Raw genomic sequence first — 13,306 nt, 5'->3', positions numbered from 1 at the left:
CAGGAGGCTGAAACCTGGGGTACAGGGTTTACATCTGCACCTCCTTTCTTCTGTTACGAATGAGTCCTAATACTAATTACTACTACCGTCACACTGCATCACCTTCCTGTCTGCCAACACTAGCTATATTATGTGCTGTCTGATCTACTACTTGCCTGTACTTGTACTTGAATCTCAACAGTTACTGAAATGTTTAGTGTTTACAATTTAAGAAGCAGGCCTGTGTCAGGAGCTATAGCTGCAACAAAAACTTAGTTCTTTCTCTGGTGAGGTAGCAGAAATTCCAGAAATTATGACCATAGTGGCCAGGGTACTTTATCTAAAATGTTAACTGTGTCCCCAAAGGCAGGAAACGATTGAGCCTCTAGAGTGTAGGTGATTTGCTCATTCACAACCTGACATAATGACAAAACAAATTTAGTGAAGGGCTGTTAGCAGGCTCCTAATCTTATCCCTTCTCTTTACAGTTGAGGGGATGATAGTTATATCGTCTATTGGTTATTCAAAGTGGGGACAGAAAAAAAAACTGAGCAGTAGTACCGTTTACACTTCCTTTATCACAAAATTTATTGATTTGCTCTTTCTTGCAGTTTATAGGAACATAATATCCTATCTAAATCCCAAGGGTGATAGTGTTTTTAAAAATTCATGAAAAATGTATATGATGAAAAACATTATACAAGGATTTCAAAATGTTTTATGCCAAATGAACTTGTCTTTGAATTCCATTTTTCTGTGAATTCATTGAAGTATCCTCACAGGGTTCCAAGAGTCACTTGGAGATAATAGTAGCCAGGATTCAAAGTTGTCTTTTAACTGCCAGCTGGAGTGTCAGTCTCTGACACCAAAATTATTTCACTGGAGCACACTGCCTGCCTGTCTGAAGGCTAGGTGCTCTTCAGTTCGCAGATGATGTGGGAGGATGAAATTAAGGCTTTTGGTTTCCATCCATCCTCACTACCTAGAGCAGTAATGCCTAATTTGGAACTTTCCAGAGCTTTGTTGTACTATAAAGCTAATTCACTTAATAGGTGGTATTTTAGAGGTGTTCAGTGATTTCTGTTTCATCTTCTCTAACTAGTATGAGTTTGGGGCACTTTATTATTTTGTTGCTTTGCCCTCCGCATGTTTCAACACTGGAGTCAGGAAAAACCAGGGTCCAAATCCCAGCCTTGCCACTCACTGTTACGTGATCTTAGACACATTACTTTTCCTCTGTTAGCCAGAGTTGTCATCTGTAACTTGGGAGTAACAATGCTCACGTGGTGGGTTAAATGTGTTTGGCCCAAGGTAGGGCCAGTGAATCTTCTGATACCTCTCTTCCCTTCTCACCATTCTGCTACTCTAATCAAGAACCATTCCAATAAAGCCATTCATTATATGTTAAGGATCTCCACTTCCCCTATTCCCTCCCTGTCTTAGAGAAATAGGCTGAATATGGTAGCTACTTTAGAGGGTGAGGTTCTTGGGGAGCACTACAACAGGGGGACCTGTTTTCAATTTTTAGCAAATTACTTGCCCCTTCTTAACTTCCATCCCCTAGAACGTGACCATAAAGATGAAATAGTATTGAACCCAGCACAGTGACTTAGCAGCTAAATTCTCACCCTGCATGTGCTAGGATCCCATGTAGCCACCAAGTTGTTTCAGTTGCTCCATTTCCCATCCAGCTCCCTGCTTGTAGCCTGGGAAAGCAGTGGACGATGAACCAAAGCCTCCGGACCATGCAACCACGAGGGAGACCCAAAAGAAGCTCCTGGCTCCTATTGCAGCCATTTGGGGAATGAACCAGCAGAACCAAAGATCTTTCTTTCTGTCTCTCCTTCTCTCTGTAAATCTGCTTTTCCAATAAAAAAAAATCGAGGTCTTTATAAAAAAAAAGATTAAATACTATTGGCAGACTATAAAGCGTTCTTAAAATCTGTCTCATTGTGCAGAAGATTCCTTCACCAGTGATGTATGGTGGTTGTTTTCCTCAATAGGCTGTCAAAAGAGCTTCTTCTGGACCCACAGCAAACTCTGGTCTTCAAAGTTTGGCATAAAGGAGGTAGGAACTCTGCTCTGTGTATGTCTAGCTGGTTGTTAAAATAAGCATACATGCTCTCAAGTTTGCTTTTTTTTTTTTAGCCAAGTGAGGTAGTTGCACTGCTGTGCTGGGAATGCTGGTATGTGGTAGAGGCTAGTCCCATAGAATGCCACATGATCTCCTATTGAATTTGAATACTTAAACAGTTAAATCAGTGTCATTTTCTGTTTAGTATAGCAACCCAAGTACATTGCATCTTTCCCAATGTGTCTGTCAGTGGTCATAATGTGTACAACACCAGGGTTTCTCCCCACCTCATACAAAGTTCTACCTTGTTACTTTGGCTCATGAACCAAGACCTGGGCAACTTCAGGCAGGAACACAAAAGGGAAATCTGACAGCTTATCCTCCCTTGTTTTAAGAATATCCCCCAAGACATGGGGTGCTTGGCCTTCATGTTAGTCAGCTCGCATTTCTGAAGAGACCTGACAGCAGTGAAAAGAGCCCTGACTCTGAAACCAGACACTTGCTTCAAGCACCTTTCTGCCCCATATTGGTACATTACAACCTTGAATGAGCAGCTTAACTTCTCTACTTCAGCTCCCATATCTATACCTAGAATAATAGTATCTAGGATTTGGAGAGAATTAAATGAGAACCTGACACCATATCCATTTTTAATAGTAGTAACTAATCATGTGCCAAGACACACATGTATAACCTGGCAAGGTAGGAAATATAATCATTCCAATTTTATGGACATAAAAGCTGAAACCCAAGAAAATTTAGTGACTTGATTAAGTCTGTGTTAGCTGTTAATTTATAACCAGAATTTGAGTCCATTTCTAAATCCATTTCTCACTGATTGTCTAGCCTTCATTGTACTTGTGCATGCTGGTAAGCGCAGGTGACTTGGGAAATGAGGTGGTGAGAGCATCCAGCCATCTCAGCCTCTTTGTGATGCCTGCTAGGGCCTGGTTTGCAAACCTCCAGCTGTTCTCAGTTGTCTTCAGAGTCAGTTTTTGGTTTGCCAGTGGTAAGCTTCAGTTCTAACCCCCAAAGCCTGCTGAAGATGGACAAATCAACTTCCCTTTCTCTCCCCCTGTGCCTCCTGTTTGCAAGGGCTGCTGTGAGTCTTGTTTTGATGACTACTTCTGTGCTGCAACCTTGCATTCACTTAGGGCCCTCACCATTCCCCAGCTTCATAAATGCTGCAATAGCTTATCACAAATCCATTTCCTCTGACTCTACACAGGAAAGCCTTTGGTGTTTAGCTGGACTGTGCCCTTCCCCTTTGCCTTCCTTCTCTCTCTGAAATCGTACAGAGGTTGTCAAGCAGACCAAGGCTCACCTCAGTTCAGCACCTGCTTTAGCAGGACAGAAAGAATAAGCTTTGGTCTTATGCAGACCTAAAGTCAAATTATGACTTGCTCTATAACCTAAGTGAATCACTTTACCTCTTTCCTCTTACCTTTCCTTAACTTTATTCATAAAATTAGAAGGATAGCACCTGAAGTATGATACACAACTGTTGCTAGTAAATCAAGCTATTTTTCAGACATTGTACTAAAGCTGTTAGGTATAGACAAACATATACCCCACATTCCAGGATCCCTAGAGGCTCCTGTAAGATCCTGTGAGTAAAGGTTAAGAAAATCCTAGGACCACTCTCTCGTGGCTCTGGCTCTCAGTGTATAGTGTCCTCTCTCTCCCCTAACTTCATCCTCTTCTCCTCTGTCACACAAATGTGACACAGAAAATGAAAGCAGGCTCTGAAGCCAGTCTCTGATGCTCTTATTTTCTGTCTTTGGTGATGGCTTGGGAACCCCCCAACTGCCTCAGCCTCCCGAGCCAGCTTCTGACAGCCTGCCAGGCCCAGCCACACCATCCCACTCCTCTTCCCCCACAGATGAAGAGAGGGTGATTGGCTTTGCCTCGGTGGATCTCTCCCCACTTCTGTCTGGCTTCCAGTTTATCTGTGGCTGGTACAACATCACAGACTTCAGTGGCGACTGCCAGGGCCAGATAAAGGTTGCTATCTCACCTTTGGAGAATTTGACGCGCTTCAAAGAAGAAAGGCAAGCAAGACGTGGGGTGGAGACCACAGGATCCCTGGTAAGTATCCTGATTCCCAACACTCACCAGAAAGGTTTGTACCCAGCAAAGCCTACAAGAAGATCCATTGTGTTTGGTACCTTTCAGTTTATGAAATAGGCCATATATTTGTGTCTCGTAACCATCTCCTGATATGTACAAAATGGTTAAACTATTATGAGAGTAGATGGTTGTGCCCACTCTAAATATATTTTTAAAAAGTGAATATTAAATACTGTAAAGGAGTGAATTTTATAATACATAAATTATGTATCTTTTGAAATAAAAAAGTTGCCATGTGAAGTCTACAACAATAGTAGTTGAACCTTAATTCTGTTACATTAAAGTCATTTATCTTTCATTCAAGAATAATAAGAGGGGTTGACATTGAAGTATAGTAGATTAAGGCACTGCTTGCAACGCCAGCATCTCATATCAAATTGCCAGCTTGAATCCCAGCTGTCCTGCTTCCAGTAATGCACATCTTGGGAGGCAGCAGATGGTGGATGAAATTCTTGGATCACTGCCCACCCATGTGGGACACCAGATGGAGTTCCTGGCTCCTGTCTTCAGTCTGACCCAGCCCTGCCATCCCATTTGGGCACTGGTTCAAGTCCAGCTGCTCTACTTTCAATTCAGCTTCCTGCTGATGGCCTAGGAAAGCACCAGAGGATGGCTCAAGAACTTGAGCCCCTGCACCCATAGGGAGACCCAGAAGAAGCTCCTGACTGCTAGCTTCAGACTGAGCCAACTCTGGCCATTGGACCATCTGGGGAGTGAGCCAGCAGGTAGAAGAGCTCTCTCTCTCCCTCTCCTTCTCAATCTTCTCTATAAGCTGGTTTTCAAGTGAAATAAATAATCCTTCAATAAATAAATACATTAATAGATATGTTGTTTAGACAACTCTTTCAATAAATTAATTCTAAAAAGAAAAAAAAAAGAAGCTTCCCACAATTCTATGTAGAAGAGCTCTTATCAGAGTGAAGGCTTTTGGCCCAGGATCTGGCACCGACTAAGTATCAATGAGTATTGAATGAATATATTTATGACAAAATGATCAAGAGTTCAGTAGTCCCTATTTAAGAAGATTGTTTCTTCAGATCAACTCTGATATTCATGAAATAGGAAACATCACAGCTAAATTATTCCTGCATATAAACTAAATGTAAAATATGTCTAACCAGCAGTTCACAAGCTGGCTGGAGAAACAAGAGCATAAATATAAATAAAGCAGGGCCCGGCACGATGGCATAGTGGTTGAGGTCCTCGCCTTGCACGCCCGGGATCCCATATGGGTGCCAGTTCTAATCCCAGCAGCTCCACTTCCCATCCAGCTCCCTACCTGTGGCCTGGGAAAGCAGTCCAGGATGGCCCAAAGCTTTGGGACGCTGCACCCGTGTGGGATACCCAGAAGAGGTTCCTGGCTCCTGGCTTCAGATTGGCATAGCATCGGCCATTGCGCTCACTTGGGGAGTGAGCCATCAGACAGAAGATCTTCCTCTCTGTCTCTCCTCTCTGTATATCCGCCTTTCCAATAAAAAAATAAAAATAAATAAATCTTTAAAAAAAATACATATATATATAAATAAAGCGGCTAAAAATCTGATAATCTATCTGGTATTTATCATCAAAAGGTATTTAGCCTTCTGGTTAAGATGCCCATGTCCTATATCAGATTGCCTGGGTTTAAATACACCTGTGGTCCTGTCCTCACCTTCCTGCTAATTTAGTTGCTAGGAGGCAGCAGTGATGGCTCATGTGAGCTTCTGCAACTTATGTGGGAGACATGGAGTGAGTTCCCAGCCTTAGCCCCAGGTCCAGCCTGGTCTGGGGCACTGCTAACATGTAAAGTTGGAAACTCTCTCCTCCTCCCTCCCCGCTCCATGTGTCTTATCAGCCTCTTAAATAAAAAAGTGTAATTAACAAGGGTAGTTATCTCACAAGAATATTGAATAGTAAATGAGAAAATACATGTCATATGCCTAGCACAGTGCTCATCACATGCAAGGTGCTCAGGAAATTGTATTTATACATATGCCATAAACTTTACAAATTTGTTCCACAATGCTGATATCCAGTATATCAGTTTTCTTTTTGCCTCTACAGATCCCAGTATATAGTCCCTTTTCCTTTCCTGGCTCTGACATGCGTACTGCACTCCCCAGCTGCATTGCAAGGTCAACCCCAGACCAACTTCCTCACATCTCTTCAAAGGAAGTTGATTTCTCCAATCCTGGGAGGTGAGTGATTTCTTGATGGTGACAAGAAATGGGGTCAAAGGGTAGCAGTGTGAAAACTGGCTTATTTATAATCTCCTTTATTAGAGGAAGAAATTAGAGATCACAAGGAAGAAGTTTGTTGATTTTCTACCACAACCTTCTGGAAACCTTAAGATCCTTTGAAAGCAAAGTTTTTTAAAGGATTTAGAATTTTATTGCTATTGAAAGAACAGTGTGAGAGATGCTTTTGTTTTATCCTCAGAGATCTTTAGCCTTTTTCCCTATACTCAGTCATCAGCCATATGAAAAATATATCTTATCTGTCCTCTCCAAAAACTGTGTGCCAAGTTGTTTTACAAAAAGCACCTGACCCATCCTTCTACAGAAGCTGACCTTGAGTGTCCATGTGGGTATCAGGGCTAGAACATGTTCCATCCTGTCACTCCCTGTAGGCCCTAGTACCCTCTGGCATCTCCTCCCAGCAGCACATTCCCACACGCTTCTCTCAGCAGCTACTCCCACAGCAGTCGTTACTGAGAACACCCTTTATCCTAGGAAGGTCACTGGGGAGCTGCCCTACTACTCAAGGCTGCATCATCATCACCACATGAAGAGATCCTCTGGCCTCTGTACAAAGGGAGCTTTGTGCTCTCCCAATTCCTATACTATCAGCTTAGATAATTGCTTTGTTATCTGTTTTATATAAAGTTAATTTGACTGTAGCTAGTCAGTGAAACAGCAGGATAACAGTGCCTTAGTGTCACTGTTTAATAATTTTCAAAGTTCAACAATTTGCCTTTTGTCCAGCTAAAAATGTCCCTGTGGTACCACTGCAAAAGGACCACATCAGAATGTCATATTATATTCTAATCTAGCCCTGCTTCCAAGGCAAGGCTGTAATTGCCTTTCTAACCGCTTCACCAGATACAACCAGCTCTTTCTGACCCTGCCTTGCTCCATGCGCAAGGTGGTGAGATGGGATCTGAGGGTGGACAACTTTAGAGCTCTGTACTAGCTTTACCACTCACAAGCTAGCTGTGAGCTTAGGCTAATTGCTTCAGTTCTCTGAACCTTGGCTTTTTCATGTGCTAAATGAAAATAGTGTCTTATTGCAAGGCTGTTATGAAGTATCCATAACAAATGAGAAGACAGATAACTCATTTTGATGTACACTGTATATACATAGTGGCTGATTGAGTTTTCAAAATAACTTTAAGAGAAAGGTGTTACTACCCATCATACCGGGGTAATACCTGAAGCAACAGTTTTTAAATATTTTGGTCTTTGTACTTTACTTTTTTTTTTTAAAGATTTATTTATTGGAAAGTCAGATATACAGAGAGGAGGAGAGACAGAGAGGAAGATCTTCCGTCTGATGGTTCACTCCCCAAGTGAGCGCAACGGCCGATGCTATACTGGTCCAAAGCCAGGATCCTGGAACTTCTTCTGGGCATCCCACATGGGTGCAAGGTCCCAAAGCTTTAGGCCGTCCTCGACTACTTTCCCAGGCCACAAGCAGGGAGCTGGATGGGAAGTAGAGCTGCTGGGATTAGAACTGGCGCCCATATGGCATCCCAGCATGTTCAAGGCGAGGACTTTAGCCACTAGGCCACGCTGCCGGTCCCATGCTTTACTTTTAATACACAAAAATTACAACCAGGTCAGAGGCCCATCAATCAATAGGTGGATGGATGATCAAATTTTGATATGTTTATACATTGAAATATTATTAATTTTTTTCATGAATTACTGATAAATAAAATTATTTTCAACATAATTATGCTAAAGGAGAAAATACAGAAAAGAATATATTGTGTACCATTCTATTGATATAAATTTCTAGAAAGTGCATAATGACATATGATAGGAAGCAGATCAATGGTTACCTAAGGACAAGGCAAGATAAATAGATTGGGAATGTGAAAACAATTACAAATGACAAGTAGCAATTTTTGAAGCTGATATGTTGATTTTATTGTGGTTATTATTTCCATAAAATTATACATCTGTCAGAACTCACTAAATGCATAAACTCACTTAGTTTATGCATTTTTATCAAATTAGAAATTTAAATAGAAAAGTTTTAGATATCATGAATATAAAATCAATTATATATCTATATACCAGAAATGAACAAATCCAATAGCATCAAATAAAGTAAATACTTAAAAGATAAGAAGTGCAAAATGTATTGTCTGAAACCTACATTACATGATTGAGATTCACGAACGTCTGAGCAAACAGACATCCTTCAAATCGACAGGTTCCACACCATCTCTGTTAATTCTTACTGGCCTCTTTGTGGCAGTGCACAGGCTAATCCTAATACTCTTTCGACAATTCAGGGCATACAAACATCCTTAACAAGAGAAAGTTTCTAATTACTGAATACTAGAAGGGGAAGACATTTCACTCAGAGGTTCGAATGTCACTTAGGATGCCCACATCCCATATGGGAACACTTAGGTTTTGGTCCCAACCCTGCTTCTATTTCCTACTTCCTGCTAATGCACACTCTGGGAGGTAACAGGTGAGGGCTCACATCCTTGTGTTTTTGCCACCCACATGGGAAACCTCAGTTAAGTTCCGCTCACTTAGGTCCTGGCTTTGGCCTGGCCCAACTGCAGCTGTTGCAGGCAGTAAGCAAGTAAACCAAGTAGAACATCAGATGAAGGATCTCTTTGTCTATCTCTTTCTCTCTCTCTCTCTTCTTCTCCCTCTTTCTCTATCTTGTCTTCTCTGTGTCCCTCTTCTCCCTCTCAAATAAAATGTTTTAAGGAATAAGATATATATCTACTAGAGAGGGAAAAAAAAGGCAAGATGTTATTAAAGATGAAAGCCACATCGAGCAGACCATCCACATCAATAGAGGAAAAGATTAATGTTGTTCATGCCCTAATTAACGAGAACCAACAACTCGGAGCAGAAGCAATAGCCAGTATCAGGCTCAGCATGGTGGCCTAGCAGCTAAATCCTCACCTTGAATGCACTGGGATCCAAATGGGTGCTGATTCTAATCCGGTGGCCCCACTTTCTATCCAGCTTCCTGCTTGTGGCCTGGAAAAGCAGTGAAGGATAGCCCAAGGCCTCGGGACTCTGCACCCACATGGGAGATCTGGAAGAGGCTCCAAGCTCCTGCCTTGGGGAGTGAAAATCTTCCTCTTTGTCTCTCCTCTCTGTATATCTTGCTTTGCAATAAAAATAAATCTTTAAAAAAAGCCAGTATGATAAGCATTTTAATTATTTTACCCCTTACATAATTTTGATTGAAAAGTTAAAAGTTAGAAAGTTAGTTCGGCACTGTTGCTCCTGAATCACCTGCAGATGAGAACAGAGCTTTCAAGGGAAATTTTAGCCAAGTAGTATCCAGGTCCTGAGATGTTTCTTCAAAAAATAATGCAATATAGGAGATAAAACAATCATGCCAATGACTACTAAAAGGCAAAAAATCAGTCAAAGCAAAAGCAAGTCAGTCCAGACAAAGGTCATGGAACAATGTTTTGGAGATTCTCTAGGCATTTTACCTGTTGACTTTCAGTAGGTTTGAAAGATGGCAACATTTTCTCATTTAAAAAGGATTTTAAGGGAGCCAATGCAATGGCTCAACTAGCTAATCCTCCACTACCAAGTGTTGGCATCCCATATGGGCAACAATTCCTATCCTGGATGCTCCATTTCTGATCTAGCGCTCTCTCTCTCTCTCTCTCTCTCTCTCTCTAATGTTGCAAAGAAAAATAAAAACTAGACTTTATTGTTTTTTGCCATTTGGTAGCATTTTACACACAGGCTTCGATCTTCAGAATACCCTGGATTAAGTAGAAAAACCTTTTAAATGAAGTTTTGTACAATAGAAACTTCAGCAGTCAAAATTTAAACTGTAAAAAATGCATGCAAAACATACTTCTCTGAAAACACTCAACTTTGAACAAAGCACCAAACTACAGGAATGCAGAATGAAAACAGCATTTCAGCTCCACCAAAAATAGTCATCATAAAAGGTGTATGAGTCACCTAACTCCACTGGGCACTGTTCACTTTTTAAACAGGAGACAATAAAAATATTGCCTACAAACATCATCCGAGCTCTAGGGCAGGTTTCAGAGTGTTCATCTTCATAACTTTAACAGCGATGAGAATAGGATTGAGATCTGGAACAAGATCTGGAACCTCCATGACTGTAGTAAGGAGAAGGTCACCGTGTTCTATATATCTGATCTCTGTCTTGAGCAGCTCTCCATCCACCTCCTCTATATGATCTGCTATACTAGCTTCAATCATCATTACCCCAGTCATGCCCTCTGTTGTAATAATCCCGACATCGTGAACTGCCATATGAAGGTCTCCCCATGTAAATTCCTGGTGTCGGAGAGTGTAGTCTTTTTGTTTCAGAGAAATCAACTTTGATTCTATGCCCATCAGGCTCCATTCCATTGGCACACTTTAGCTTCCTTGGCATCATCTACATTTCCAAAATAAACAAAGGCAAATCCTCTGGAACACCTAGATTGTGCATCATACACAATAGAAACATCAGAAATAGTACCATATTTAGAAAAAACTTCTCTAGGTCTCTTTCTGTGGTGTCCAAGCTCAAACCAAATACTGTAAGACAAGAGTTGGGGTCAGGATTGCCTGATTTCCAACATGACGCCTAGGAGTAGACATGGGAGAATGACCGTGGCTGTGCCATTTGTGATGTCAACTGTAAGGCTTGCTACAGGATTGTCTTTGGGAACAGGACCAAGATTGTGACCTTGTGTAATGCCTTAGAGATCTTCTGGATCTAGACATAGATTCAGATCTGGACCTGGACTTTGATCTGGGATGCCAGGAATTTTCCGTGGAGTGAGACCTTGCAGGGGTATGCCTTGCAGAGTTTCTCTGCTCTGTGAACACTTCCACCTCTGGAGCAGACCGAGATTCCCGCTTGCAGTGGTTCTGCTTGCCGCTGTCGCTCAAGGCGCCCGGCTGCTGTCGCTGCTCTCTGGGCTTCCAGCTGTCAACCCTCTTGGCAGCAGAGGAGGTTCCATGACAGCCTCCCAGGATACAGTTTTCCAAGCTACCAGAGACAAGTGCTCCACACCGCCTCCACACGGGCTCTTGATCCAGCTCTCTGCTTGTGGCCTGGGAAAGCAGCAGAGAATAGCCCAAACACGTGGGACCCTGTATCCATGTGGGAGATGCAAAAGAAGCTGCGGGCTTTGGATAGTCCCAGTTCCAGCCATTGCAGCCATTTAGGGAGTGAACCAGTGGATAGAACATCTTTGTCTCTCCTTCTCTCTGTGAATCTACTTTTCCAATAAAAACTGATAAAACCTGTGTTTAAAAGTGGGGGGTGGATTTTTAAGGACGTTAACACGTTAGCAGAAAATGCCCAGGGAAGTCTTCCTGCAACAGCAGTGCTCCTGCTCATTCCTCCTCCGATGAACAAGGGTAGCTTTGCAGGAGTTTTGATGGAAAGTCATTGGGCACCCACCTCACTATCTTGATTTCACTCCTTCTGATTTCTTTTTAATCTTCAAAGATCTTAAAGAGCACCCACTTTTCTTCAGTAACGTAAAAGACTGCATTGAGTGAGGTGAATTCCCAGACCCTCGGTTCTGTGGCAGTGGACTTAGTAACTGCTATCATCACTTTCAAGTTTTGGATGTGGTAGAGCCTATATTGATGAAGTTTGTATTTTTCATTTTTATCTAATAATTCTATGTTTCCATTAACTTTTTGACGTTTTCTCTGATTGCCTATGGCTAATCACTTTGGAGGAAATGGTAAAATACTGCTAACAAGTGTGAGGCTTATTTGTAGATAATTAAAATGAAATTAATTGTGTTGGCAGTTTAATAACTGAATATTTTTAAAAAGCAATGAACTGTACACTTTAAATGAGTGAATTATATCTCAGTAAAGCCACCAATTTTTTTTTTACAGAAGTAAATTTCTGGGATCCATTCTTGATTATGATGTTTGATATTTGTTCTGTATGTAAAAACGAAATACCAAAGCGCTAAATGTATGATTAAACAGATTAATACATATTGAATTCTTACAAGGCTTGACATACTGATAATTCCATATATTGTTCTCCTAGTTACTCTGTTTCAGAAAGCTCACTTTGGCTATAATGTGCAGGATAGATTTAAAGCCAATTATTTGTGATACAGTTTTAGTCCAATCAAGAATTGATGAAACCAGAACTGTAGAATTAAGGAGAGGCATACAGTATCATTTCAGGAAAGCAGTTTGCTTACTGTCACATTGGAAGTTTTTTCATTGGCTAAGTTTTATTTATTCTGCCCACCCACCCATCCTTTTTTTTTGACAGGAGTGGTCCCACAAGAAGCCAGGTGTCACGCCATGAAGAGCACGTGCAAAACATCCGCCGATTTCATGAATCCCTGCAGCAGGGAGATGCAGCTTTGCCGAGTGATGACACAATGACCCCATCACCCTTGTCCTCCAATACCTCCATCCTGACTTCTCTCAGGTGAGGCTGATGAAAGACACAGGAAGCCATGGGGAGCACAAGAAGAGGGCGGTGGCCATGTGCAGTGCTGGCTCATCAGCTTCCACCATTCTCCAATGTTTAACAGGGTTCCAGTGTATCTCATTATCAGGTGGGACCCTGGCATATCATAGAATTCTTCACAGATGGATATGTCTCAGCTGGGGGACTTCCATTCCTTCAGGGAATTCCATCACTGACTCACCTACAAATACACAAACTTTACAGTTTTTACCAAAATTTAAGAGTAACAACCCTGACATCTATACCATCTCAAAATAGGCTTCACCGTCAACAAAGTCTGACTCCTGCCTTTATCCTCACAACCTCTACTTCCCAGCCAGCATCCATCCTTAGCATTTCCTGTCTCTGTCTCAGTTTTATAGTACAAACTCAGAAAAGAAACATAGCCAGGCCTGGCACAGTAGCCTAGTGACTAAAGTCCTCGCCTTGCATGCCAGGAAT

The 13,306-nt window shown here is 41.7% G+C and overlaps 1 protein-coding gene and 1 pseudogene across 5 annotated transcripts in view; one reads left to right on the top strand and one right to left on the bottom strand.

Annotated features, from left to right (window-relative positions):
• C2CD3 (C2 domain containing 3 centriole elongation regulator) overlaps positions 1 to 13,306 on the top strand; it is a 113,218-nt gene that overhangs the window by 77,805 nt on the left and 22,107 nt on the right. For all 5 annotated transcript variants that reach the window (XM_040964293.1, XM_040964292.1, XM_040964294.1 and 2 more), the window contains exons 26-29: positions 1,983 to 2,047; positions 3,936 to 4,141; positions 6,227 to 6,360; positions 12,662 to 12,823. In XM_040964293.1, the coding sequence (XP_040820227.1) occupies positions 1,983 to 2,047; positions 3,936 to 4,141; positions 6,227 to 6,360; positions 12,662 to 12,823 (567 nt within the window). The remainder of the gene's footprint in view (positions 1 to 1,982; positions 2,048 to 3,935; positions 4,142 to 6,226; positions 6,361 to 12,661; positions 12,824 to 13,306) is intronic.
• LOC121145256 lies at positions 10,460 to 11,970 on the bottom strand (annotated as a pseudogene).

The sequence above is a fragment of the Ochotona curzoniae genome, unplaced genomic scaffold (assembly GCF_017591425.1).
Source record: "Ochotona curzoniae isolate NIBS_2020 unplaced genomic scaffold, NIBS_Ocur_1.0 scaffold_3223, whole genome shotgun sequence".
Taxonomy (NCBI): domain Eukaryota; kingdom Metazoa; phylum Chordata; class Mammalia; order Lagomorpha; family Ochotonidae; genus Ochotona; species Ochotona curzoniae.
Note: the sequence above shows the minus strand (reverse complement) of the source record. Positions and strands in the feature narration are given on the sequence as shown.